Source organism: Solanum pennellii, chromosome 1 (genome assembly GCF_001406875.1).
Source record: "Solanum pennellii chromosome 1, SPENNV200".
Classification (NCBI taxonomy): Eukaryota; Viridiplantae; Streptophyta; class Magnoliopsida; order Solanales; family Solanaceae; genus Solanum; species Solanum pennellii.
The window spans coordinates 91,407,667-91,435,404 of NC_028637.1; the positions used below are offsets into that span (position 1 = coordinate 91,407,667).

At 35.4% G+C, this 27,738-nt stretch overlaps 3 protein-coding genes across 4 annotated transcripts; 2 read left to right on the forward strand and 1 right to left on the reverse strand.

The window, feature by feature from the left end:
• The first annotated feature begins 4,060 nt into the window (after positions 1–4,060).
• Positions 4,061–6,709, forward strand: LOC107024902 (FT-interacting protein 7-like). Its single transcript, XM_015225830.2, has one exon. The coding sequence runs from the start codon at positions 4,061–4,063 to the stop codon at positions 6,473–6,475; it is 2,415 nt and encodes an 804-aa protein (XP_015081316.1). The 3' UTR covers positions 6,476–6,709.
• A 1,235-nt stretch (positions 6,710–7,944) lies between these two features.
• LOC107007517 (DNA-directed RNA polymerase I subunit 2) lies at positions 7,945–24,032 on the forward strand. Its single transcript, XM_015206167.2, has 27 exons — positions 7,945–8,228; positions 8,940–9,022; positions 9,107–9,226; positions 9,528–9,607; positions 9,772–9,835; positions 9,984–10,054; positions 11,048–11,125; positions 11,205–11,250; positions 12,886–13,066; positions 13,152–13,204; positions 13,314–13,387; positions 13,493–13,610; positions 14,752–14,839; positions 15,584–15,699; positions 17,614–17,741; positions 17,835–17,914; positions 18,552–18,793; positions 18,868–19,032; positions 19,168–19,332; positions 19,428–19,502; positions 20,276–20,379; positions 20,454–20,529; positions 21,003–21,131; positions 21,207–21,347; positions 21,890–22,102; positions 22,338–22,580; positions 23,073–24,032. The coding sequence occupies exons 1-27, from the start codon at positions 8,021–8,023 to the stop codon at positions 23,484–23,486; spliced, it is 3,555 nt and encodes a 1,184-aa protein (XP_015061653.1). The 5' UTR covers positions 7,945–8,020; the 3' UTR covers positions 23,487–24,032.
• Positions 24,033–24,066: 34 nt separating this feature from the next.
• Positions 24,067–27,692, reverse strand: LOC107007523 (FT-interacting protein 1). Of its 2 annotated transcripts, XM_027914999.1 has the most exons (2): positions 25,169–27,692; positions 24,910–25,089 (listed from the first exon to the last, which is right to left on the reverse strand). In XM_027914999.1, exons 1-2 carry the CDS (start codon positions 27,467–27,469, stop codon positions 25,054–25,056), a joined length of 2,337 nt encoding a protein of 778 aa, XP_027770800.1. In that variant the 5' UTR covers positions 27,470–27,692; the 3' UTR covers positions 24,910–25,053. The 2 variants fall into 2 exon arrangements, with proteins under 2 accessions (XP_015061663.1, XP_027770800.1); XM_015206177.2 differs by having other exon boundaries at positions 24,067–27,689.
• Between the last annotated feature and the right edge of the window lie 46 nt (positions 27,693–27,738).

The following is a 27,738-nucleotide window of genomic DNA, read 5'->3' on the forward strand; positions in this document are numbered from 1 at the left end:
CCACATCAGATGTCATGTCAAAATTTAACTAAAATCTCCATATAACAATTGTTTCTTCTTCGATGAACACCACCATGAAATCACTATTGTTGCCACCATAAAATATATAGATTTGGTAGTAAAATATATAAATGTGGGGGTAAATTTATGTCTTTTCTCTCTAATTAAATGGCATTGTTTAGATTAGAAAGAATTGTGTGATCAAACAAATATATACTGGTTAATTAGTTATTATGACTTTAGTTCTAGTTAATTATCACTTGTGTCCAATATTCAGTAATAGTTACATGGATTGGGTTTTTGAGTTTGTATGAAATCAAAATTTCTTTAACTTTTATATAATATAATTTGTATATTTGTTTAAAGTTCAAATGTTTGTATTTGTATAAATTTGTTATTTTGAGTTTATACAAAAATAGCTCGATTTAAAAAACATACCTCCAAATTATACAAACTTATAGCTACAACTCGTAAATATGTAAATTATAGCTATGAAGCATAATTAATTTTTTTTGAACCCCAAGATAACCCGCAGCTATTGCAACCTTTGTCATAGGCTCTGGCCTTCGTGTGAGCATTTTGTGCACACTATGTAAACCCTCATTGTGTAATAGACTGCAAACTACACAACATAATTAAGTTTATTATAGTAGTTTTTTGCGAAAATTCCCCAAATAAAGGTGAATATTAGTGGAATTTTCTACTTTCTATGAAGGAAAAAAAAAGGAATGTGGGAATATTAAAGTTATAATACATAATTGTGTGTTCTATCATCTATGTAACAATTTATGTGAGATATAATCAATGTGATTTGTAAGATGTCATATAGAATTTTTACGTATTTGTTGATGTATTAGTGGTAAATGACACACATGTATCATAATTTTGTATTTATTATTATGATGTGGTCATTACTTTGTATTTGGATATGATTTGAATGAAAATATATCATCGTAATATATTATATATGGTAGATGTAATAAATAAATTAACAATTGAGACTATATAAATATAGATGACACATTAATATATATATATCTTAGATTTTTGTGGATGGTTGTATCATTAATAATTTTAATGTACCTAGTAAATATTACTGTAAGATAATTACGAATTGTGTCAATAGCCTCAATTGTTTATTCAATATTATCAAATAAATAAAAAATCATAAAATCGTATAATAAATTATTACAAAGTTATTTGTTCTCCACTTAAGTAATTATTTCATCAATATATTTGAGTAAAAATAAAACACCTTTCACGGGCTCTACAAAAAATTATTGCTCAACAATCGGAAGTGTGAGTCAAAAAGTGACTATACGTTGTTGAGAATAATAAATTTTTAAAAGTAATGATGTGATTATAAATTTTATTTACATGTGAAACAAATGGTTAATAGATATAAATGTGGGGTTGTTTTAACAAAATATAAACTTGTGAATCAATTTTTATATTAAAATAACTTAAATCATGATATGGTATTCTCATATGATTCCATATCACGATTTTTGGAGAATATAGTATCACATCTCATGAGATGGAATCATGAGATGAAATCAGCATAAAATCGCATGTCCAAACGCTGATTCCATTTCACGATACCATATCGTGATGTGGTATCACATGGCCAAATGCCTACTTAGCAAATATTAAAGAGTGTAGAGACATAACACACAACGGATTTGTTTTTGTCTATATAACCTTTTAAATTTAAATATGATTGATAGTACATTTATCGAATGATACATTACAAGTACATTTATATTGAACATGATAAAACTAATTGAAGATTCAACAACATTAGTATTATATATCAACACCTTAAATATGAATATGATCCGTTGCATAAAACAAGGATGAATGGTGAATCAAATACAATGGAGAATCATATGTATCAAGAAAAAAGGGTAAAAACAAAAAAACAATGGGAAAAAATGACAACGAAGAATATGAAAATTACCTAATTTAGTGGTTTAATTTTGATTTGTTAAAGAGAGAATTCTTTTGAAATTCAAATTGAAATAAAAATTGTAAATAAAAATTTTTGAAAATATTTTAAAATGATAGGGAATAATGAAAACTATGAAAAATAAATGTATGTATATAAATAATTAATCCTATATTAATATTAATTTATTTTGTATCTACCAGCATTATTATTTTTACTTTGATCATAGCATCTTATTGATATTTAAAGCCATATTTAAATCAAATATCTTCTTATCAGCGTGTAATGTAATGAGGTTAGAATGAATGCAAATAAATAAATAACTAAATTTATGGCTTCAAGTTTATGTCGAAATGGTGCATTTAATCTTGTTGATCACCTCATCGAAAACCTTCAATTAGATTAATGGAAAATTCAAAGAATTTTAAGATTGTCAACAAATTATTTGACTTTTTTGAGATTTAAGTTAAGTTTGTTCTGTTATTAATTAGAAAAATCAATTTATTTGAAATAAACAAGTCACATTCAAAATTATTTTTTTAACATAATAGCTTAAAATGTGATTTATTTAAGCTAATTAATTTTGAATTAAATTATGTTTTGCAAATGAACCTTTTTTTTTTCGAAAACACACAAGAATAATTGCCGTTTAAAAAGTTTGAGTCAACTTGCAAATTAAGAATCATAACGTTGGTAGGTAATTGGTATATAATTAAGACAATAAATGCACCTTCAAATTTCAATAACACTTTAAGGTATTGGAATAGACTCTATTAATTAATAATGGTCAATTATTTATTTTTTAATAGGTGTGTTAAATTAAATTTTGACAACTAAATAGAGAGGAAAAAGTACTAGCTAATATTGAATCCCCAAAAATAAAATACTACTAATAGTAAATACATGCAAATCAACTCTGTTCATTATTTATATCATCGATTTCAAATTCAAAATTAAAAAATAATTTTAAATATTTATCGAAGAATAAGGCCGGATAAATATTTTTTATCTTCTCTTCTTCGTTTATCTCGCGTCTTTTTAAATAATTAATAATTGTTATAGTTAAATAAGGAGAATTAGTTAGAACCAAATCAGAATTCATCACTAATAGAATGACTAATTTAAACGTTTAAAACCCAATTAATTTTCTCCACCTTTAGCATATGGCCTTCCATTATCAGTTACTAATTAAATCAGATTTCATCCTTAATTAAATATCTAATTCCAAAAAATGCCTCCGTCGACTAAATCAAAATTTTAAACAAAATACCTATATAAATTTTTTTCTTATTTTTCTCAAACTTTTTTATTTTATCGCTCTAATTTTGCAAAGTACTGTTCATGAGATTAATTCAAATAAATAAGATATTACAATCAAAATTTAGTAGCTTTTAGATTCACATAGTTTTAGTATGAATTACAATCTATCCCTCTTTAGTTTGTAATTATATTAATCGCTTAAAAAGCAACACAAATCGAATATATTAATATATATCTCAATACATTAAAGAGTATTACGAATACATTATAACGGATACATAATATGTAGCTCGGATACATTTGAAACTAGCTCGAACACATAATATGTAGCTCATTTACATTAAAAACTAGCTCAGATACATCAGTAAATAAATCGGATACATAATATGCAGCTCATATACATTAATATGTAGCTCAGATATATTAATAGAAATACGAGATTTTAGAATTTTTTAAAAATAAAAAAGAATATTATAAATAAGAAAAACATAAGACACATGTATTTCAATAATTTTTTGAAAATTGTATTTACCAATATGATGATTTGAGTAGATTAAGTCAAGATTCTAAAATATCATCTAAATACAAAGACTAGACATTTTAAAATGTTTTCTTTCAATCTAAATTTTATACTGTTTTTAAGCAAAAATAATATTATTTATTTAGGCTAACGCTTCATTAGCGACCCCCCTTCACTAATTCAAAAATTTAAAACTCAATTATCAGTTACCAAAATCTTAGGAGTCTATCCCTATTTGTATGAACTTGTTAAAACTTTTCAAATAAACTTGATCACATTCATTACCTTCTTGAAAATACTCTCACAAGCTCAATTTTTGTTCTTGCTATACCATGTCTAACCAAAAGAAAAACCAAAACCAAAATCCAAATAAAAACCAAAACCAATATCCAAATCAAAACCATAATTCATATCCATTAGTAAATGAAGATTTTAATCTAAAGGAGACAAAACCAACTCTTGGTGGTGGAAGAGTTACTGCAAATGACAGACTTGGCACAGCATTTGATCTTGTTGAGCAAATGCATTACTTATATGTAAGGGTAGTTAAAGCAAAGGACATACCTTCAAAAAAAGATGGTAATAGCAAGTTTCATCCTTTTGTTGAAGTGCTACTTGGGAATTTAAAGGGTCTAACTTTGCATTTTGAAGACAAGTCTAGTCCTGAGTGGAACCAAGTGTTTGTCGTGTTGAAGGACCGGATTCAATCAAGACTTCTTGAAGTTTGCTTGAAGGATAAATCAAGAATTGGTGATACTGATGACGGTTTTATTGGAAAAGTACATTTTGAGATCAATGAGGTTCCGAAAAGGGTACCTCCAGATAGTCCTTTGGCACCTCAGTGGTACTGGTTGGAGAATAGGAAAGGGGAAAAAGTGAAAGGAGAGTTGATGTTGGCTGTTTGGATAGGGACACAAGCTGATGAGGCATTTCAAGAAGCTTTGCATTTAGATGCCACAGCAGTGAATGGTGACGGTGTTGCGAATATAAAATCTAAGGTGTATGTATCACCTAGACTTTGGTATCTGAGAGTTAATGTGATAGAAGCTCAAGAATTGCAGATAGGCAATAAGAACAGGCTGCAGCCGGAGATTTACGTGAGGATTACACTAGGAAATGTGGTTTTAAGGACTAAGAATGCTTTGAGTAAGAATGTTTGTCCATCATGGAATGAAGATTTGATGTTTGTAGTTGCAGAACCTTTTGAGGATCAGTTGGTTTTGAGTGTGGAAGATAAGGTGGCACCAAACAAGGATGAATTGCTGGGGAAGTGTGTGATATCTTTACAAGATGTTGAAAAAAGGGTTGATTTTAGTACTCCAATTAGTAAGTGGTATGGTCTTGAGAAGGAGGTTGTGTCTGAGGGTGGCAACAAAAAAGTTTGTAAACTAAACAGCAAGGTTCATTTGAGGTTATCTTTTGATGGTGGATATCATGTTCTTGATGAATTAACACATTATAGCAGTGATCTCAAGGCAACATCCAAGGAGTTGTGGAAACCAAGTATTGGGGTTTTAGAACTTGGAATCTTGAATGCACAAGGTTTATCACCAATGAAGAACAGAGATGGCCGCGGAATAACAGATCCTTATTGTGTGGCGAAATATGGTCAGAAATGGATTAGGACAAGAACAATTAGCAACAGTTTCAATCCCAATTGGAATGAACAGTACACTTGGGAGGTGTTTGATCCTTGTACCGTGATCACGATAGGAGTGTTTGATAATTGTCATTTGCAAGGTGAAGATAAAAATGATAAAGCTAAGGATTCAAAAATTGGGAAGGTAAGGATTAGACTCTCCACACTTGAGACTAATAGAGTTTACACTCATTCATATCCTCTCATAGTGTTGACACCAGCAGGGGTGAAGAAGATGGGTGAAATTCAACTGGCTGTGAGATTTTCTTGTTCATCTGTATTCAACGTGTTGGCTATGTACTCTCAACCCCTATTACCAACTCTTCATTACCTTCATCCGCTGACTTATTACCAGATCGATAATCTAAGGCATCAGGCTACACAAATTGTTGCCACGAGGCTAAGTCGTGCAGAGCCACCTTTGAGAAGAGAATTGGTGGAGTACATGCTTGATGTGGGCTCAAACACATGGAGCATAAGAAGATGCAAAGCCAACTATGTTAGAATAGCTGGGATCCTAACAGGCCTAATTGCAATCTGCAAATGGTTCAATGGGATTTGCACTTGGAAGAACCCTATCACAACAGTGCTAGTGCACATCATATTCTTCCTATTCGTTTGCTTCCCGAGGCTGATCTTAAGCAGCATGTTTGTCGTTGTTTTCTTGATCGGGACATGGAACTACAGAATGAGGCCTAGAAAGCCACCACACATGGACATCAAGTTGTCACAAGCTGAAAGAGTACCTTGGGATGAATTGGATGAGGAGTTTGACACTTTTCCAACGTCTCGAAACAATGATGCTGTGAGAATGAGGTATGACAGATTAAGAAGCATTGGATCAAGAATGCAAGCTGTTGCAGGGGATTTAGCTAATCAAGGGGAAAGATTCTATAACTTGTTAACTTGGAGAGATCCAAGAGCTACTGCACTTTTTCTTATCTTCTGTTTGGTTGCATCAATAGTGCTATATGTCACTCCTTTTACTATTTTAGTGAGTCTTATAGGATTCTATACAATGAGGCATCCAAAATTCAGAGAGAAACTCCCTTCTGTGCCCTTAAGTTTCTTCAGAAGATTACCTGCAAAAACAGACAGCTTGTTGTGACGATATGAATTTGTAGCCATGCTGAATTTGGTGTTGGATAAGACTACGTACAATAAATCCTCGTGGTTTAGCCCTTTCCCAGGACCCGTGGGAGCTTTAGTTCATCGGGCTGAATTTGATGTTGGACTTTGATAGCTACTTCCCTTTATTTATTTGGTTTAGTTTTTGTTGTTTGTGTCAGATTGTGGAAGCATTTAGCTTCTGTTCATTAGTGGTGGTGATTTTTTCTTTAGTAAATGCACTGTTTGAATCAATCTTTTACTAATATAATTCTTTTTTCATGTGTTTTGTCTAAGACTTTTGCAATAATAATATAATCAGTAAAATCTCATGAGTGGAGATTGGAAAGGATAAAATATGTAGATTGTATTACTACCTCATGATGGTACAGAGACTGTTTTATAATTTCAACCGTTTAATATTTTTTTTCTTGCATTTAAAGTGCACATAGAACAATAGAATTGCTACAGTTTCTTTAATTTAGAGGATTCATTATTATTAAAGGGAAATTGTTTCTATTTTTCTGTTTTTTTTTGGGTAATCCTTGAAAAAATATTTAGTGTTATAGCTGAAAAAGATAAGAATTATATTTGCTAATAATTTGATCAAAAGAATTAAATATATAGTAATTATTCGTCTTATTAGCAACATTCATTTGCTCTTATTTTTTGTCACAATATAACTAAGTGCCAACATTCAAAAATTCAATTTTGTAGAATAAATTGTCTTTATCACCGTTATACTTTCTTTGTCCAATTCTATTTGTCGTACTTCTCGAAAGTTAATCTAACTAATTTTCAAATTTAAATTAAATTATATTAATTCGTTATTTTAAACAAAAATATTATATAAAAATTACTATAAATTGCAATTTTTGCATATCAATATGATGAAAAAATATATCTTAAAATGTTAGCCAAAATTTTTATAATTTAACTCTAAAAGTAGAAATTATGAAAATTAATTATGAACGGAGGAAGTAACAATTAGAACTATTCTTAATTTTTTTTTCCGTTTGTGAAACTGTTAGAGAAAAAACAGGAAATAGAAAACAGTAACTTTCTTCGTCTTCTCATTTTTTTCTTTGGTTTTGTCTATTTATTATTTTTTGTTAGTTTATGCCTCTTGATATTAAAAAATACCTTATTAAATTCTACAAAAAATTTTTTATCAATAAAATATTTTAAAAGACAATATCTTTAACATATCTCAAATTATGACATTAAATTTCATTTAAAGATATTAGAGAAATATTAATATTAAACTAAAAGTTTTTTTTTTTAACATGGAGAGAATGTTTGTCTAAAGTTGGCAAAGGAAGTTATAATATTTTTTTTTTAACAAATCGTAAATTATATATAAAAAAAAAATATAACATATTGGTGAAACAAAAATACTTTATTTTATATGGTACGGGCAGCCATTTATTAATTTGCTTATAAAATTGGAGTCGTTTCTAAAAAGGTTTAATTAATAATACCCGTCTTGTATATTTTTTATCCTTAAACCCTAAACCCTAGCTGTTTCATACACAGCAGCAAGAAGATGGGAGAAGAAAAGCCAAAATCCGATGGAAGCAAGGCCATGTCACGGCCGCATTTGGTGGCAGAGAAAGATTACTCAGCTTTGAAAGAGCTTTTCAGTCATCATATTGAATCATTTGATTATATGGTCGATAATGGACTTGAAACCATGCTCTTGAATATCAAGCCTATTGAAATTGTTGATTCCTTTTCCTCGCTCAAGCTAAGAAATATCCTTTTGTTGGGGTTTTATTCTTGTTTGTGTTAATCCTTGCCAATTCCTTTTTTATTTGAATAAAGCTGAAAATTCAATTCTTCATTAAAGATTGGATTTTTAGCTATGTTTGTTGAATTTCTGACTATTTTCTTGCTTCTATCAGTTGATTGAAACTTTAGTGCATAGAACTTTGCAATACAGGGAAAGGAGGGATACCAAAAGAGATGTGCCTTTGCTTAATTTGTCAAATAGGATACTAAAACAGCTTGCAGATGGCCCTATGTTAAAGAGTGGATTTTTGCTATCTTATTTTCCGTTTCCATTGGTATTGCGCATTGAATCACGTGATATAATAAAATTATCAACAATATGTGAAAATCAGTAAGAATCCAAAAAGGATATTTAATTTCAGAATTGGAGAAGATCGAACATAGTGTGTATCAGTTTATAGTAGTAAAAACAGAGGGACTGCAAAAAAGAATGAACTCTTGGTATTGAGCTTGACATGATAGATTCCGAAGAAAGGTTTTATTCTCTGCCGTCATTACTTGTCAGAATGTATTGAAAGCATGGGATAACGTTGCACACATTTGAGGTTGCCTTAGCTGTGTTTTTAATTAGTTTAGGAATGCTGTGAATGCTTCTTTTATGAAGTGTTTTTTTGTCTTATCTTCAATATTAAGTTCCATCATTTATTTAATAATTTTTCTTAACCTGAGAATACTCTGGTTCGGCAAACCTGAATTATTCCCACCTCAAAAAGAACGCGCTTCCAAGGCCATGCATGATGCTTTATATCCTTTTGAGGTACAAATTTATGTTCATGTGTAGTTCTGTTAGTGGATATACAGACCTCCAACTAATCTATGGTCTATTGCGTGTGTGAAACAGTGTAGACAAGCTAAAATTTCATATTCAGGAAAGTTTTTGGTGGATATCTGTTTCCAGTATGGTGATGGAGCTGTAATTCGGGAGAAATTTAATTTTGGACAGTTCCCTATCATGTTGAAGGTGAGTTTTATACTTCCCTAAGTTTCAGCTAATTTCTGCTGAAAATGTTGCAAGTTGAGAAAAAGAAAATAGACATGAGGGGATAGTCACAAAAAAGAATCCGATGATGGACCCCTTAAAAGTGATTCTGATCATTACATGTGTTTTAAGACAACATCTATAAGTCACAGAGGTTTAAAAAAGTAAGCACTTAATCGTCGAACCACCAATACAAAATGTGTTGCCTCCTTTTTTCCTTTTTAATGACAGTACTATTGTTAATGCATGTATGACCTTTATTTGTTCATTTTTCTTCTTTTAGTCAAAGCTATGTCACTTGAGAGGTGCTGATGACTCCAAGAAGTTAATTGCTTACAAGGAAGAGCCATCAGAAATGGGCGGGTGAGAACTGAAATTCTTATGATCAATCTCTTTATCCCTACTCTATTCAGCTTCTTTGCTCTGCTAGTTTTGGGTGTCCTGCCTTTTCCCATTAGGAGTTGTAGAACTTCTGAAGAATCTGTCATATTTTGTAACTCAGAAATATTTGTTGGGTGTGTTCACAGATATTTCATTCTTAAAGGGCTTGAGAGAGTTATTCGTCTTATAATTTTGCCAAAGCGAAACTATGTGAGTCTTCCTTGCTTATTTGTTCTCCGTCTATGACGAAGTTTTGACACTTTTATCATTTACACTGGTTTTTCTCTACATTATGTTTTACTCCACTGGAATATTCTTTTCATGTGATTCATTGGTTTCATTTGACATTTCATTATAGCCAACGAGTATGGCACGGAATTCATTTCGTGATAGGCGAGAAGGATATTCTGATAAAGCTGTTGTTATAAGGTTCTTTCTCCACACTCTTACTTGATGACTTGTTCATGTAGCAAGTTGCGTTTGGTTATGCTTTGGTGCTTGTTTTTTTTAAAGAGATGCTATCTTGCTTGTGATTGTTCCTGAAGACTCTGTCTTACATGTCTGCCGAAATGAATATCGTCTCTGAATAAGGGTATTCTCAATAACTTTGTGTACTAGAATTTTTTTAGAGATTCTCGTGCTGACAAATATCAGAAAAAAGAAAGCAAGCAACGTGCTATGCACTTTCTAGCTTTTTAAAACATCAAGTAAAATAACTGTGCAGGCGGAAGGAAGGGGTAGGAGAATGAAGAGGTGAGATCCTATTCCGTCATGCTGATATGGTTGGTTGAATTGTTAGTCTTTCCTCTTCTGATAGGGTTTCAGTGGTAACTACTTAAAGATTACATCTACAGTAATTGTTTTGATCTTGAAGACTGCCAAAAATAATTCATCTAAAGGACAGAAAAGTACAAAACAATTGTTTTACATTTATTGTGATCCAAGGAAAAGTTCGTCTAGGACTTGTATATTTTACCAATGAACAATCAGTACATTTAAATCGTTCATATATCAATTAAAATTACTAAAGCTGATTTGAGGTTGCCTGATTGACCATATTGATTTTCTGACTCACGGGAGGAGAGAGTTGTATATTTTACGAATGAACAATCAGTACACTTTAAATCTTTTATATATCAGTGAAAATTACTAAAGCTGATTTGAGGTTGCCTGATTAACCATATTGATTTTTCTGACTCAAGGGAGGAGAGAGTTTTGGGTAGGATTGATGCTTTCTGAATACTTCTTTGCTATCTGCTATACAGGAAGAACCTTTGGCTTATTTAGTCAGCGAAAATAAATTAGGATGCAATAAATGTCAAAATGTCTTTCCCGTCTGTTATATGATACTGCTTCAGTTCTTCTTTAATTATGGGGCTCACATGTGTTTTGGGGCAATACTAATCATCTACTTGGACTCAGATGTGTAAGGGAAGATCAATCTGCAGTCTCACTTAAATTGTATTATCTAAACAATGGAAGTGCAAGACTTGGATTCTGGTGAGGAACTAAAACTTAGCATGATTGAATTGTCTTCTTGTATGATGTCTGAGACATGCTTCTTGCTATCTGCTTGCAGGATACAAGGAAGGGAATACTTGCTTCCTGTTGGTATCATCTTAAAGGTAAACTGGCATTCTCTAGTCTTGTTAAATTGTCTTCGAGAGACTAGAATGTTTGATTTATTGCAATATGTGAAACTTGCAATCAAATTTTACATTAAAAAGCTAAGAATTACATTTATAACTATTCTTTCAAGTAATGGAGAAGTATCTAGTAATCTTGAATTTCTGTTCATGGCAATTTGCCGAGTATGATCTGACATTGTGGTGATCTTGTTCGAGATAAACTGGCTGGCATAGGAAATACAAACAAGGCTCTGCCTGTTGGTTGATTCTCTTTTTACATTTCTCCAGGACCCCATTCCATATGCCTTTGGATTTGCTTTTAGATCCCAAAGGCATGCCTAGATAAGTAGTTGGAAGGTCCCCAACCTTTCCACCTAGTTTGCTGGCCAAGCTTTCTAACAAGCACATTGTTGATGAGATAGATGAGGATTTTCCCCCACTTTATGTGGAGATCAGAGACGGCTTCAAAAATGACAAAAATAATCCTCAGTTTTGGGGTTTGTTCTGCCTATGCTTCGCAGAACACCAATGTATCATCTTCATATTGCAGATGAGTTATCTCCATATTACATAATTCTCCTGCTTGTGGAACCCTTTGATCCACCCTCTCCCCCTTGCTGTATTAATTAGGTTGCTCATCCCTTCCTTTGCTAAGATGAACAAAAGGGGGGAGAGAGGCCCCCCCTGCCTCGGGCCTCTCCGAGAAAAGAAGAATCCAATAGTTTCTCTATTGACAAGTATAGAGAACTTAATAGAGCCAATACAGTGCTTCATCCATCTATCCGCAGAACCCGTTCTTTCCGGAATCTGGGTAAGAAAGTCATAAGCTTTCTGTACATATCCAACTTGCATGCAATTCCTCGCTTTTATTTCCTCTATTTGGCCTCTATGCATTAATTGGCTATCAAAACAACATCCATGATCTGCCTTCCTTAATAAATTCCATCTGCTGTCTATCCACTAGGCTATGTATCACCCTCTTGAGTTTTCTGCTAGAAGCTTTGCAATGATCTTGTACACCCTCAATATGGCTAATGGGTTTGGAGTCTTTTAATTCCTCAGCACCCACCTTCTTTGGGATCAAAGCTACAAAGGTTGCATTCAGACACTTTTCAAAGTATCTTCATGGAAGTTCTGAATTGCTTCAAACCAAGTCGCAGGTGATGATATCCTAACTTTGTTTGGGGTCTCCACACCTGTGTTTCCACATATAGGTTCTCATAAAGGCCACTATTTCCTTTCTGATCTCTTCTAAATCCTACTTTATTACCTCCCCTACTTTCAGCCTGTCTATTGTGTTGGCTCTCCTATGTGCATTTGCAGTTCTGTGGATATAAAGAATCATGCATAGTATTGGAAGCGCGTTCCTTTTGAGATGGGAACAAATCAGGTTTGCCGAACTAGAGTTTTCTCGGGTAAAGAGAAGTAATTAAATATAGATTGAGGATAAGAAAAACAGTATTATAATATTTCTTACTGCATTTTATCTGTCCCCAGGGTTGATCTTGCTGCATCGCATGTAGTTTTAACACAAGTTTTTCCTTCGAAATCCGTATTTGTTTGCATAATAATTTGATCCAGCTATGCTTGTTCATTCTGCTAGATTTCTTACTCCATTTTATCTTTCCCCAGGCCCTTGTTGACACCACTGATCACGAGATATACGTCAATTTAACATGTTGCTACAATGAGGAATGTGACCGTGTAAAGGGATCTGTCGGCACCCAGCTTGTTGGTGAAAGAGCAAAAATTATCCTGGATGAAGTTCAGGCCCTATCTCTTTTTACCCGAGCACAGTGCCTGCGACATATTGGTACTTTGTTTTATTTACTATCATGGTTAACTGTGATCTTATCAAATGACTGTCAACTGCATATGATCAATCTTCCACTTTTCAGGGGAGCATTTCCAACCTGTTGTGATTGGAATGCAAAATGATAGTTACAAAACTGTAAGTGTTATCTTGGTTGTACTTGTCATGATTTAGTTCTAGAAGTCAGAACAGACATATTTTTCTAGAGATGATACCTTTACATCACATTCTCTCTCTCACTTGACAGGTTGCTGATGCTGTGCTTAGAGACTACGTATTTGTCCATCTGGATAACAATCATGATAAATTTAATCTACTTATGTTAGTATTTTTTTCTCTGGAAAATTGTCTTGTGATTTTATGGTAACTCTTCCATCTACAGTTGTATTTTGGCTATTGATATATTGATACTCCTGCTTTATTTAGCTTTATGTTGCAGAAGCTTTTCTCTCTGATAGATCAGACTTCTGTCCTAGACAATCCAGACTCTCTGCAAAATCAAGAAGTTTTGCTGCCGGGTCACTTAATTACCATATATCTGAAGGTCCAAACTTTTAAATTTCCTTTTTAAGGAATAATTGTTATGTGACATTGAATGTAATGCTTATATAGTAAGTGCCTCATAGAAATGTGTATTGTCATTCTTCTTTGGGCTAAAAGAACCTTATATCCAGGATCGATTAAGTGGAGAGTTAAGTGATCATTCAATCAATCAAATACACCTAGTTGGCTATTGCTTTATGAACCATCTGTATCAATCATGCTCTATTCAAGCCCATCACAGTCCAGTATTGAGTACGTTTTTTATGTGGAGTGTTAGGCATCATCTAAGTGCTATAGTTGTCTGTGACTTCTTATGGTTGCAGTACATGATATGAATGAATGAATGTTTTCTTTTGGTTTCACAAGGCAAAAAAGAACGGATGATGTTTTTAAGGACAATTGGCCACTCTCGACTGTATTAGGTCCTGTAGTAATCATTTGCACTTCGGTGTTACTTGGGAATATCAAAGAAATGGATGGGTACTTGTGACTTTTGAGCTCCTTGGAGATATACAGTTAGACGTCACTTCCTTAGTAATCCTTACCTGATTAACAAAGTACTTTAAGGATCTTCTATTGCATTATTAATTAGCAAGAGACTTATTAGGAATATTCTATTCCTGTTTGGCACATATTGATTCATGCCTCTACTTACAAGACTGCATTACATCATGGTCTAGTTTGAAGATGGGAAAGAAGATACCCAATTCTGTTCACGAGTCCCAATTTTAATGCTTTGATTAATTGAGGAGTAGTCTCTGATATTTTCTTTTGTTGCACCTATATAGTTCCTGTTTGCATAGAGAATTGAGTGTCTTCGGGAGAGAACCACATTTTGTAGATCTCTCCTTTTTGATGTACCTCTTGTATACAGCCATATGACCTTGTTATTGTCGTTGAAATCTTTTACTTGGATTTAAAATAAAATAAAATATATCAAGCGACCTTCTAATTCTGTTATCAAACACGTCTAATGTCTTTCTCACCTGATATATTCAATTTTATATGTTTAGTTTTGTTATCAAGCAGCCTTTACAGCTCCACACCATTAATTTATTAGAAGGCCTGTTTTATCCATATGAGATTGCTATCTGCTTGGTTTTTGCACTGTTTTGTCTTGACGTTCTCTATCACATCAACAGGAAAAGCTACAAGATTGGCTACTTAAATTACAACGGTCACTTCAGGAAGAAACTGATGGTGAAAAAAAGAAGTTTGAGCTAAGTAGCTGTATGTTCTATCAACCTATTTCATCTATCTTAGTCTGTACTACTTTCATAGATAGCTGTTCGTGGCTATGCTACGCCATTGTATGGTGTGGGCGCCACCCACAACATTTGACTGGTTGTGGTCGCACTAGTAAGAAGTAATTAATGTTCTGTTCCAAACCAATTTGTTTCTGGTAGTGAGATTTTCAGTTACCCTCTTCACGTTTTAATTTTATCTCTCAGGAAAATCTTCCTTTGTCCTATTTTTTTTGTTAACTCCTAGTTTTACAATCTGTTAAAAATCTTGCTCTGTCTTATCTGTTTGCTAGTTAGAGTCACAGGGGCATAAGAGATCTACTTAGAGCCTGTTTGGATTGACTTTCCACTTGTAAGCCACAAGTAAGCCAGAAGTCATAAGTTAGAAATTCTAACTTATGGTTTTTGTCTTATTTTAATCATTTTAGCTTAAACTGTAAGCACTTCTTTAATTTTACCCAAACACTCCAAAAGTGCTTAAAATTTATTTTGGCTTAAAAACACTTAAAATAAGTCAATCCAAGCAGGCTCTAAGAAGCTCCAAGTTTACATGCTTTTCTGTTAGTTTAATGGTGCTGATAGATGTACTAAAGTTCAGAAGATTTGGGCTTTCACTTTCTTTTTCTTTTAATCAACTCAGTTTTTACATAGATCAAATCCGGGCATATTGGATTCTAGAACTTGATTCGAATTTTTAGTAGACTTCATCTGCTTTTATGTCATATTGCAGTGACAGACGTCAAGAAGGCTATTGAAAAAAATGCTCCCAAACAGATTGGCTTGGTTATTGAGAGCATGTTGAAGACTGGGAGATTGGCTACACAATCAGGTCTTGATTTGCAACAGGTATTTAGTTGTGAAGCTTTTATGTGAAGCACCACTAACTCTTTTTTTTTTTGGACAAGGTAACAGGCAAGCACCGATAACTCTTTATTGAAAAACAACTGTGAATCCCAGTAACTAGGAAATTTATATTGTGACAGATGTGTCTTCGTTCCCGTCTTTCTCTTGTTCTTTGTCAAATTTCAAACTTCTTTATCTTATGAAAGGAAAACTAAATTTGCATTCTCTATTTTATCTGATAACCACCATAGGATGTCATATAGGAGGGTAGGCCTATCAAATAAAATAAAAAAGACAACATAAAAATATACTAACAGAAATTGAACAGTTAATAATAGGAAGAAGGTTCTCAAGGAGGGAAAAGCTAATTACCATTACCAGTTTTTTTAAAAAAGGGAAGAAAAAGGCAAACTAAACTGACATAAAATGGACAAAAATTCAATTGATTACGTCTGAAAACTCTGTCATCTTCTGCCCCAAAGTTAACACACACACAGTGTTGGATTGAAATACTTGACAAAAAATAATACTCAAGTGCATTATTTGAAGAAGCTCTGCACCAAGTAGATTGGAGTACCATTTCCTCCACGACTCTGGTCAGTGGCAAGAGCACAGTTGATTAGGTGATGAGTTTGAACCATGCCACAAACAAAATCCTTGTATTTAAGTGGAGAAGGGTAGAGGGCAGGCTCATTGTACACGGAGTTTCGACCATGCACCATTAACACTATGGATTTCTCGGTTATGAAAATGAAGGTAGATTGGAGTACCATAGCGAGCAAGAAGAATGTGTGCTTAAAGATATTCGATTTCTAGTGGTTTTCTATTTGTCTTTGTAAATCTTTACCCAACAGCTTATAATCACTTTTTGCTATTGGTGCAGTTTGGAGTATGTAGATGATCCTATAGTGGTTAGAGATATCCTAGGTCCTTTGTAAGATGAAGTAGGATCTAGTTTAGTTTTTGTTTTAACTACACACAACTGTATGTAGCTCCATGGTGTAAATTTGGGACCCCAGCCTTTAGTGCTGAAGATTAATACACAAAACTGTTACCTTTGTCCAAAAAAAAAAACACTGTATTCTCATTGCACCAAATAATAATTAGTACAAGTGTGCAAACAGATTCGCTGCGAATGTGCGATTCAGGGCTAAACAATTTTTGGCAGTGAATCAAAATCGGTTCGTAATGCAACCTCCACACGTGAAGCTATTCAAGTGGAAAGACCTGCACCTCAATTTCTTGTCCATAGCTCATAGTTAGACTGAGATGAAGGCCCTCTCTGTGAGTTTGTTATTCATGTTGTAGTTCAAATGATTGACAACAGAGGAGTTTGATAGGATTCTCTTCTTTTCTCGAGGGTTATTGGCATAGGACAGAATAAAAAGCAACAACTTGCAGGTGTTTGTGAAACATCGAGTAGGTTCTCTTTTTTTAATGGGGGCATGGGGGTGGGGGAGTGTGAAGGTGGGTACAACAACGACATACCCAATGTAATCCCGCAAGTGAGATTCGAGATGGTTAGACTGTACGCAGACCTACACCTACCTTGTGGAGGTAGTGAGTATAAAAGTGAGTGACTACATAAAATACATAGATGGATAGCAGCTTTGCGTTGGATAATCTGATTAACTGTAAGAGAAATTTAACTCCATTTTCAATTGCTTCTGCTGGTACCTCTAGTTGAGCAGGTTCTTCCCGTTTTAGAGGAAGTGAATTGTCGTAATTAATGATGGTTGTTACGAAAAAAGTTGTATGAATGATATAATTATTGTTGCAGAAGATAGCACAGTTCTTACAGAATGGAGGTTAATTTTAGCTTCTCTGATGTTAGACTTATTTACATTATTTTATGGAAAAGTGGACCTTTGGAATCATCTACTCATGAGTATCTTGACTTGGTTGTTTTTTGGTTAGAGAGCTGGAATGACTGTCCAGGCAGAAAAGTTAAATTTCCTCCGTTTTCTTTCACATTTTCGAGCGGTTCATCGAGGTGCCTCATTTGCTGGTCTTCGTACTACAAGTGTGCGGAAGTTGTTACCTGAGTATGTTGTCTTTTTATCTGAGCTAATTGCTTTATTTTCATAAAAAAATCACTTGAGGTTCCATTCATATTTTCCTGGTCCACCATTTTTCAGATCTTGGGGTTTCCTTTGTCCTGTTCACACACCTGATGGGGAGCCATGTGGGTTGCTTAATCATATGACTGCATCTTGCCGTAAGTTACATTTTTTTTTCCTTTTTGGTAATATCAGTTGTATACACCAACCTAAATTTGTGGATGTAATCTTGTTTATACTCTTATTTTCCTTAGCCTTTATCTGTTATGGGATGTCGCTTTTGCTCCCATTGTCCAAGAAACATTTTTTTTCTTGGCCAGTTTGAGAAGTGACAGACTGACAGTGTTCCTCATGTTCTGCATTCACAAGAAATTTTCTTATCATATTGATTCTGCCACAGGTGAAATTCAGTCACCATTTTTTGGCAAGAGTTTATACAAGCTGGTACTTTCAGGGTGAAGTTAACCTTAATATCACAAACGTTTATATATTGCTACATACATTGCTCCAATAGCCTATTATTTGCTGCGCATATCTCTGACTCCCTGCATCATATTCACATCACTGATTAAACAACTCATATCACACAGGAAATGTGAGGTCCTGGTACTAGTTGTGGTTCACATTGTGTCTTTGTTATTTATTAGTCAAATATTGAATTTTTGCACTAAATGCATTCATATTTATGTTTGTAAGTCCTAATCCTATTGCCGTTGATTAGTTTTGTTCACTTCATTTATAATACACAGTACAATATTAGCTCCCTTCACTTTAATACAATCATTCTGTCACCAGGCATAACCTCATACTATGATTCAAAGGGCAATGTTAAAGACTTCTTCAAAATGCGGATGTCCATATTGAATGTGCTGATTGCAATTGGAATGACACCATCATCACCAAAGCTTGTGCAAGCTGGTCCTCCTGAATTGCTGTCTGTCCTACTGGATGGTCGTATTGCGGGCTATATACCGTCGGATTTAATTGAAAAAGCTGTTACCCACTTGCGGAGATTGAAATTGTCATCAACATCATCGGTTTGTTTCTGATCGACTTCTTTTAGCCAAAGATCTTTTGTATAGCGACTTATTATGCACCTACTTCACAGTAGATTCCAGTTGATTTGGAGGTTGGATACATCCCTTTGAGCATGAATGGAGCATATCCAGGCCTATATCTGTTCACATCTCCTTCTAGGTTTGTTCGTCCCGTAAGAAACATCTCTGCGCCTGCTGAAGAGGGCAATGATCTTGAACTCATTGGACCCTTTGAACAGGTGGGTTCTGCATTTCTTGATTTTTCCTTTTATTAATTTTCATCTTCTTTATCAACAAACATGAACTTGATGAGCTTTTTTACTAATGAGAACCTCCAATTAATGATTACTAGGTTGTGTATTTGTAATGTGCAGGTGTATATGGAGATAAGCTGCCCGGATGGAGGAGATGGAGGAAGGAAAACCTTATTCCCTGCCACACATCGAGAAATTCATCCAACTAATATTTTGAGTGTTGTTGGCAATCTTACACCTTGGTCTGATCATAATCAGAGTCCACGTAATATGTATCAATGTCAGGTGAAGAGTTAAATTTGAAATAATCTGTGGATAATGTTATATAGACTGCTGAGGCTCAATGCATTATTGTATCTCATGTTTCATCTATTGTGCAGATGGGTAAACAAACAATGGGTTTCTCCTCACAAGCATTAAATTGTCGTGCTGATCAAAAGTTATATCACCTTCAGGTTTGTCCTGGTTATTATTTGCAATTCAATTCGTTCATGAGTTAGTTGTTGCCTGCCCCCAAGTTGAGTTCAATGGCATCCTATTTTAAATAGTTTTTGAAGTGTGTTGATTTATATTGAGAATTTGGTGCTTGGGCCAGCACATCTGTGTAGTTTTTCTGGTGGAAGGAATGTTGAGGCAGAAAGACAAGAGATGTATGGGATTAGTTAAAGGGATTGCAACATACTGTTTCCGTACAGTAGTTTACAGTGAATAGAAGAATGATGAAAGCATGAATGGATTATGGTGTTGTAGCTATGCTATGTATTATGTTATATTTGAAATTGATGCTCATGTTCTTGCTGTTTCAGTGACCAAGGATGTTTGCTACAGTGAGCTGATTTTTTTTTTTATGTGTTATGCATCTTGGTATTATTTATTTTTATCTTGTAAAAATGCGTAGCAAGCAAGCATTCAGCTGAAAGATTCTCTGGGACAGTGGGTAAGGTGGATCATCTTCGATTAGGATAGTTTTATGAGACTATCAGTCAGAGCATGTGTAACATATTCAATAGAACATTTCTTTATGGTGTTGTTTTTGCTGTCGTGTTGGATTACCTGTGGGTATATCTAGTTCCACGTGCTACTGGTTCACATTTTTTTAATTTCATTTCCTTGTAACGGCTGTAATTATTCAGACTTAAGAACTTGTGTTGATAATTTTTTTGCTTTTGAGATTTTATTTTCTCCTGTCTGATCTTTTCTTTTTCTTCGGGAAATTGGATCTTTACAGACTCCTCAAACCCCAATTGTACGCACAAAAGCTTATGAGAAGTACTGTGTTGATGACTATCCATTAGGAACAAATGCAATTGTGGCAGTTTTGGCTTATTCAGGGTAAGAGTTCTGTACGTGCCTTGTTTGTTTTTTAATCAGCGGAAACATACAATACATACCTTCATGTTATGCAGATATGACATGGAAGACGCTATGGTCTTAAATAAATCATCTGTAGATCGTGGTATGTGTCATGGGCATATATACCAGGTATCATTTGACATTTTAAAAAGCTTTTTGGACTTTGGTTTGATACAGAAACAACTTTTTTGTTCAACCCCCCCCCACCCCCACCCCCTGAGGGAATACAAATACATCTATCGGACTATGATATTTTCCTTTTGACACTACATTAATGGAGTTTTAAGTTATTGTACCAATGATTTGTGTACGATAAATTTTCAGAAGGATGATTTTCATCAATTCAAACCTTCTTTGAGACCACACACAACACCATGAACTTTGATGCTTGATGGTCTTTTTGTTTCTCTTCTTTAATCGGAGGGTCGGAGAATGAAAACCAGATCTATCTCTGTTCTTTTTCCTATTTTGGGTGTTTGGATTCTTATATAATTGATCCCTCCCTTGCTAAACTACTTATCCTACTATTCTTTGTGGAGGTAGTTTTCTGATCTTTCACGTTGACGTCTTTATTGACCAATATATGATCTTCTGATTTCCAGACAGAAACCATTGACTTGACTGAGCAAAGCGCCAAATCTGATCGTGCTCAGAGATTGTTTAGAAGAAGCAATTTGGATAAGTCGTCTCATCAGCTGATTGATTCTGATGGTCTTCCATACGTGGGACAGGTAACGGAATATTTGTTTTCCTATTTTTTTGGTGAGTCAAGTTGCACCTGAACCAACATGATCATTTGGTTGCAGAGGATTAATCCAAATGAGCCATATTGTAGCATTTACAATGAAATAACCAGTCAGACAACTAGTATGAAGTTGAAGGGTTCGGAGCCTGTTGTTGTTGATTATGTTGCTGTCGATGTGAAAAATAAAGCACATCTGCAGAAGGTGAGCAATTCCTAGATATATTTGACTATTAAAAGATACATCTCTGTTGTTACTTTTACTGGGTTTCTAATTCACTTTGCTGTTGTTATCCTCTTTGTCAAGGATATATAAGTTGTAGTTCTTTCATCTTTTGCTTTCTATTTCTCTTGAACTCAATGTCAACTTTTATTTAGCATAGATGACTTTGTATCATTGCCTGACTTCGTATCATTGCCTGGTCAATATATCTCTTTATTTCATTGTATCAAGGTAAGTTGATGTTTTCTTGGGTATTCATGTTCTTCAGGGGGGTTTGGTACTATTACTGTCTTTTCTGTCTTCTAAAGTATTTGATGCTTCCTTTGATGCTGCACTTGTAGATTTATTGTGCTTATCAAATTTTGCAACTATCGTTACTTATCAGTTTTTTTTTTGTCGTTGTAATAACAAAAATTTTGGTAATTCGTGATGGAAAATCCTCTCTTAGCTACAAAATTTACTCTGGTGTTCATGACCTTGAAAAACTTTAAATTTATCAACTTATTTGCATTTGTTCTGGGCAGGCGAATATACGTTTTAGGCGCTCCAGGAATCCTGTAATTGGTGATAAATTTAGCAGCCGACATGGGCAAAAGGGTGTTTGCTCTCAATTATGGCCTGATGTCGATATGCCCTTCTCAGCAGTTACAGGAATGAGGCCAGATCTTATTATTAATCCTCATGCTTTCCCTTCAAGGATGACAATTGCTATGCTGTTGGAGTCAATTGCTGCTAAGGTCTGTTTTCTCTTCTGCCGCTTATGGTGTTATTTATTTTAAGCAAAAGTATTTTGGTTACGAGATTGTAGCTCTCCAGACAATAATATATTCAAGTAGTTTTTGTGGTAGTTTATATTTGTTTATTGGGTGATGGCTTCATATGCTGAAGATATCTCTCGCTTATGGAATATATGGTTCATCTAGCTTGACATGGATGATCACAAGAATTTATATATATGCTATCTTCGAACAGGGAGGTGCTTTACATGGGAAGTTTGTTGATGCAACGCCGTTCTCTAACACAATGAAGGAATCAGAATCGGAATCCAGTTCACTGGTGGATGACCTTGGTTCCATGTTAGCGGTTTGTGGCTTCAATCACCATGGTACGGAAGTACTATATAGTGGAGTATATGGGACAGAACTGACTTGTCGAATATTTATTGGACCTGTTTATTATCAGCGTCTGCGACACATGGTTTCTGATAAATTTCAGGTTAGTATCACCTAGATATTAGAGTGAATGATCCTGTCTATTCTTCCTGCCCGCTTTGACCATTTAAGCTGATTTATGTTTTCATCTCGTGTAGCAAACGTTGACTGTTTGATGAATAACTGTTTACATAACCACCTCCTGTGCTCAACTCTGATGTGAACTGTTAAGTTTTAAAATTGGAAGCTAAAACTAGAAAAGAACTCAATGTTCGTGCTCATCATTGACTTCCAAATGAAACCAAGATCAAGAAATTCTTCCTCTACCTAGTTTTCCTTCCTGCTTGAATAATTAATTTATTACAGTATTTATCCTATGCATTCTGGGGTTGACAGATTTCATGTTAATGGGTCTCTTTTTTCCCATTTAACCCCACCCACCCCCAAAAAGGAAACAGATTCAGTTCGATAATTGAACTTCCAAGTATTACTTTATATATCCTTATTCCTTGTCAGGTTAAATTCGGTACTTAAGTTGGCTTCTATTGCTGTACAGGTCCGTTCTACTGGACAGGTAGACCATATCACTCGGCAGCCTATCAAGGGGAGAAAGCGTGGTGGAGGTGTCCGCTTTGGTGAAATGGAACGAGATTCACTCCTTGCTCATGGAGCAGCATATTTGCTGCATGATAGACTCCATACAAGCTCAGATCATCACATTGCAGATGTGTGCTCTGAATGTGGAAGTGTCCTAACATCATCTGTTATTCAGCCGCCAAAACGAGCAGTGCAAGCAATTCTGAAACAGCTACCTGCTAGAGAACCCAAAAAGGTTACTTGTGTCGCTTGTCGTTCAAGTAAAGGAATGGAGACTGTTGCTATGCCTTATGTGTTTAAATATTTAGCGGCTGAACTGGCAGCCATGAACATCAAGATGACCCTCAAACTAAGTAATGAGGCTGGAGCTTGATACACATTTCTGGCAGTTGGAATATTCTAGTGTCTAGAAGCAAGCTGGGAGCTTGATTACCATTTCATCTGTACCTGTAGTTTCTCAATGTGCAACATGTCCAAAAAGGGGTTTGCAGCATCAGATAACTGGATTCTGGCAACAGTGATTTGGTTTAGAATTTGAAGGCCAGTTTCCTAGTTGGCTACTGAGAAAGAGAGTGTGCTGCAAACAAGACCCGCTGCTTTTCATCTCATAATGCAGGAGGGGTCAAAATATAGAGTTGTCTCATCAGTAAGAAACCCGCGTTGTACAGGTTTGCTGTCTGGCTCAAGAGGTGCAGCACTTTCCCTTGCGATGATGGCCCTGTGAAGTGTAGACTAAAATATAAACAGAGTTTTATACTTTATTTGTTATAGCTTTTTGTACATTGTGGGGGCTATATGGTATCATGGTTGAGGCTCTATTGAAGCCAATGTTATTGTTCATCCCAGTATACTTCTATTCACTTTCATGAGATTAATTATTTTGGCCATACAGTAATTTGTAATGTATTTAAATATTAAAGGATTTCTTCTAAACTGATATAGTGACCAAAAGCTAAATCAAGAGTAAATTCATATATTGTCTTGGAATTTTACATAAAACTACAACTTATAAAAAGGATTAACCATAAAAATGATTATTATGAAATACAGACTGGAAAAATAAAAGTAGAGCTAGACTTTGAGCCTCTTGCATCATAGCATGCTATCTGTTCTGGCTGGTAATCTCTTGAAGAAGTTGCTGGGAACAGAAGGCATCTTGCTTCTGAACCTGGGGTGCCTCAACATATATAACCCAGCAACTAAAGCCACCACTCTGAAGGGAGTCACATAAAGCATAACTGCAGCAAAAAGACTGAACATGATAAACAAGCTTGTTGCTCTTGGATCTCTCCAGCTTAGCACCCCCTGCAGCCTCTCTCCTTGTGTTGCTATATCACCGACCACGGTCTGAATCCTCCCAGCCACACTTCTCAGCCTATCATACCTCATTCGAACAATGTCGTGGGGTCGAGACGTTGGAAACGTGTCAAATTCTTCATCAAGCTCATCAGGGTGAGCTGTTTCAGCCCATGAAAGCTTAGTGTCCATGTGAGGAGGGTGCCTTGGCCGGAACCGGTAGTTCCACAGTCCAATGAGGAACATATAGAGAAACAGAGTTGGAAGAATCAACTCCGGATACCAGATCAGTATCAGGAAGAGGATGTGAACCAAGACTGAGGTAACTGGATTTTTCCAGTGACATATATCACCAAACCATCGATTAACAGAGATTAAGCCTGAAAGAAGTGACATGATCCTAAAGAAATTAGCCTTGCTTCTTCTCATACTCCACATGTGGGAATCCACATCTAGCATGTACTCTACAACTTCTTTCCTGAGTGGTGGTTCAGCTCTACCAAGTCTAACAGCAACAATGCTCATAGCTTGGTACCTCAAGTTGTCTACTTGGTTGACAGTAAAGGGATGAAGGTAATGCATTTTGGGAAGCAAAGGGTGGCCATAAGTATGTATCATGTTGGCTAAAGAGAGGCTTGTGAATCTTACTGCCAATTGGAGTTCCCCCATTTTCTTAACCCCTGATGGGTGCAGAACAAGAAGGGGATAAGAGTGAGTGTAAATTCGATGAGATTCTAACGTTGATAATCTGATACGTACCTTCCCTATGCGTGAGTCTCGTGCTGCTCCAGTCCCTTGCTTCTCAACCCCCAAATGACAGTTATCAAAGACACCCAATGTGATAACTGTGGAAGGATCATAAACTTCCCAAGTGTATTGCTCATTCCATTTGGGGCTGAAAGTGTCAAGAATGGTTCTTGTCCTTACCCATTTCTGACCATATTTAGCCACACAATAGGCATCTGTACTTCCTCTGCTGTCCTTCATCTTCATTGGAAGAAGTCCTTCTGCACCTAATATGCCAACTTCCAATATTCCCACCGGTGGTTTCCACAGCTGTCGTGCTGTTGGCCTTTGATCACTTATGTACATGGTTGATTCATCCAGCACGTGATATCCCCCTTCAAGGCATACCCTGAGGTGAACTCTGCTTGAAAACTTGAGCTCTTTCCTCCTGTCAACTTCCAAGGAACCAAAACCAAACTTCTCAAGGTTGAACCAGCGAGAATGGACCGGTCTGTGATCAAGCCTCTTCTCGAATGTGTTGAGTGGGAAACTTATCTTTCCAAGAATCTCATCTTTCATTGGGTGAACACGGTCCTCAATGCTGAGGACTAGCTGCTCCTCAAAAGGCTCAGCAGCTACAAAAACCAAATCCTCATTCCACATTGGATTTGCTGTTCGAGCAGGGCATATATCGGTTTTGAGCACCTGATTTCCCACCTGAGCTTTCACAAAAACTTCAGGGAGACGGCTCTGGTCATTTGGGATGATGTCTTGAGCTTCAATAACATTTACTCTCACGTACCAAAGTTTTGGAGAGACATAAACTTTGGACCTGACGCTCATTACCCCCTCTCCATGAACAAAGGCAGCATCGGCATGCCAGGCATCTGAAAATGCTTCATCTGCTTGTGTTCCCATCCAAACAGCAAGCATGATCTCCCCTCTTATTTTTCCTTCTCCTCGTCGATCCTCCAGTCTGTACCATTGAGGAGCCAGGGGACTATCAGGAGGAACTCTTGTTGGAACCTCATTCAAGTCAAAAACCACCTTTCCAAGATTATCATCTCTTCCCATCATATCTTTATCCTTCACATAAACTTCAAGAACTGAAGACTGAATTCGATCTTTAGAGAAAGCAAATACCTGGTTCCATTCCGCATTCATTTTCTTATCAAAATGCTTTGTCCGTCCTTTGTAATTCCCCATCTTCACCTCCACATATGGGTCACAGCTACCGGTGAGTACACTTGGTTGAAGATCTTTGGACTTAACCACTCGAACATAAAGATAAAACATCTGCTCCACAAGATCGTATGTGCTTGCATGTCTATCACTGTTCATCCATCCTCTTCCTCCGTAACCTCCAACACGTGGCCAATGCTCCCCAAGCTGAGGATTCGTGTCCTTCAGCTCATAGTCATCTTTAGGGTGGTTATGCATAGCTCGGGGTTGGGCTACTTGATACTGCATTGGCGGTTGGACACCTGGCTGGCCATGAATAGCTCGGGGGTGGTCTACTTGATGATGCATTGGCAGTTGGACACCTTGGTGGCTAGGAATAGCTCGGGGGTGGTCTACCCCATGCTGCATTGTCGGTTGGAAACCTGGTCTCTTCCTTATTGATATGACTGGTTGCTGCATAGCTTGATGCTTGAATACAAATTGAGATGTTTCTTCAATGTGCTCAACTGATTCTGTGTCCTGCTCACTTGGAGTAAGATGACCAGTTTTTTCTACTACAGCAAAGCTTGAAGACTGATCAGCACCAGAAATTGCAGTGTTTTCAGTGTTTTGTACTTCTGAACTGTTACTATCTTTAGGAGTATCAAGAGTAGAAACTTCAGAAGCAGGAAGTGAAGGTGGTGGATTATCTAACTGTTCTGGATTTTCGATGGACGGGATATTTGAAGGACTAGAAGATTTTTTAGGATATAAATTTGGATCAGATGGTGATGAAATGTATATTTTGAGGCCAATCTCTCCTTTAACAAATGAGGAAAACCATTTCTTTTCAAGTTGGAATCTTTGATAAACTTCTTCCCCTTTCTTGACTATATTTGAGCAAGGAATTCTCACCCTTCCAAGAAAGTTTCTCCCTGGAATAGGCCTTCTCTCATGATACACAGAAACATCAATGTATTTGTATCGATGATTCTTTATATCGTCAAGATGGAAAATGAGTTTATGGTTCCAAGTTGGGTTGAGATTTTTTGGGACAGTTCTAGTTTTGCTAAGTTGGTTTTCAAAATCAACTTCTACAAATGCACTTACTGATCCTTCACCATCTTTTGGCATAAGATCATAAGCATCTATTACTTCTACTATTAACTTCATATCTCCCTCCCTTTTTGTTCTTGTTTTTCGCCACCAACAAATAACTCTTTTCAAGATATCTCAAGACTCAAGTCTCAAGCAACCAGATTCTAATATTTAACAAAGATAGTTCATAGTAGTAAGTTAAAGGAATGAAGTATTTGTTGTTTTTTAGTGTAGTATCAAGGTGCATTCTACAAGAAAAGAATGATTTGATGAAGAAGCTGTTTAATAGTTCTAGAAAAATATTCTATGAAATTGAAATAGAGTGAAAGGAATAATTTTTTTGG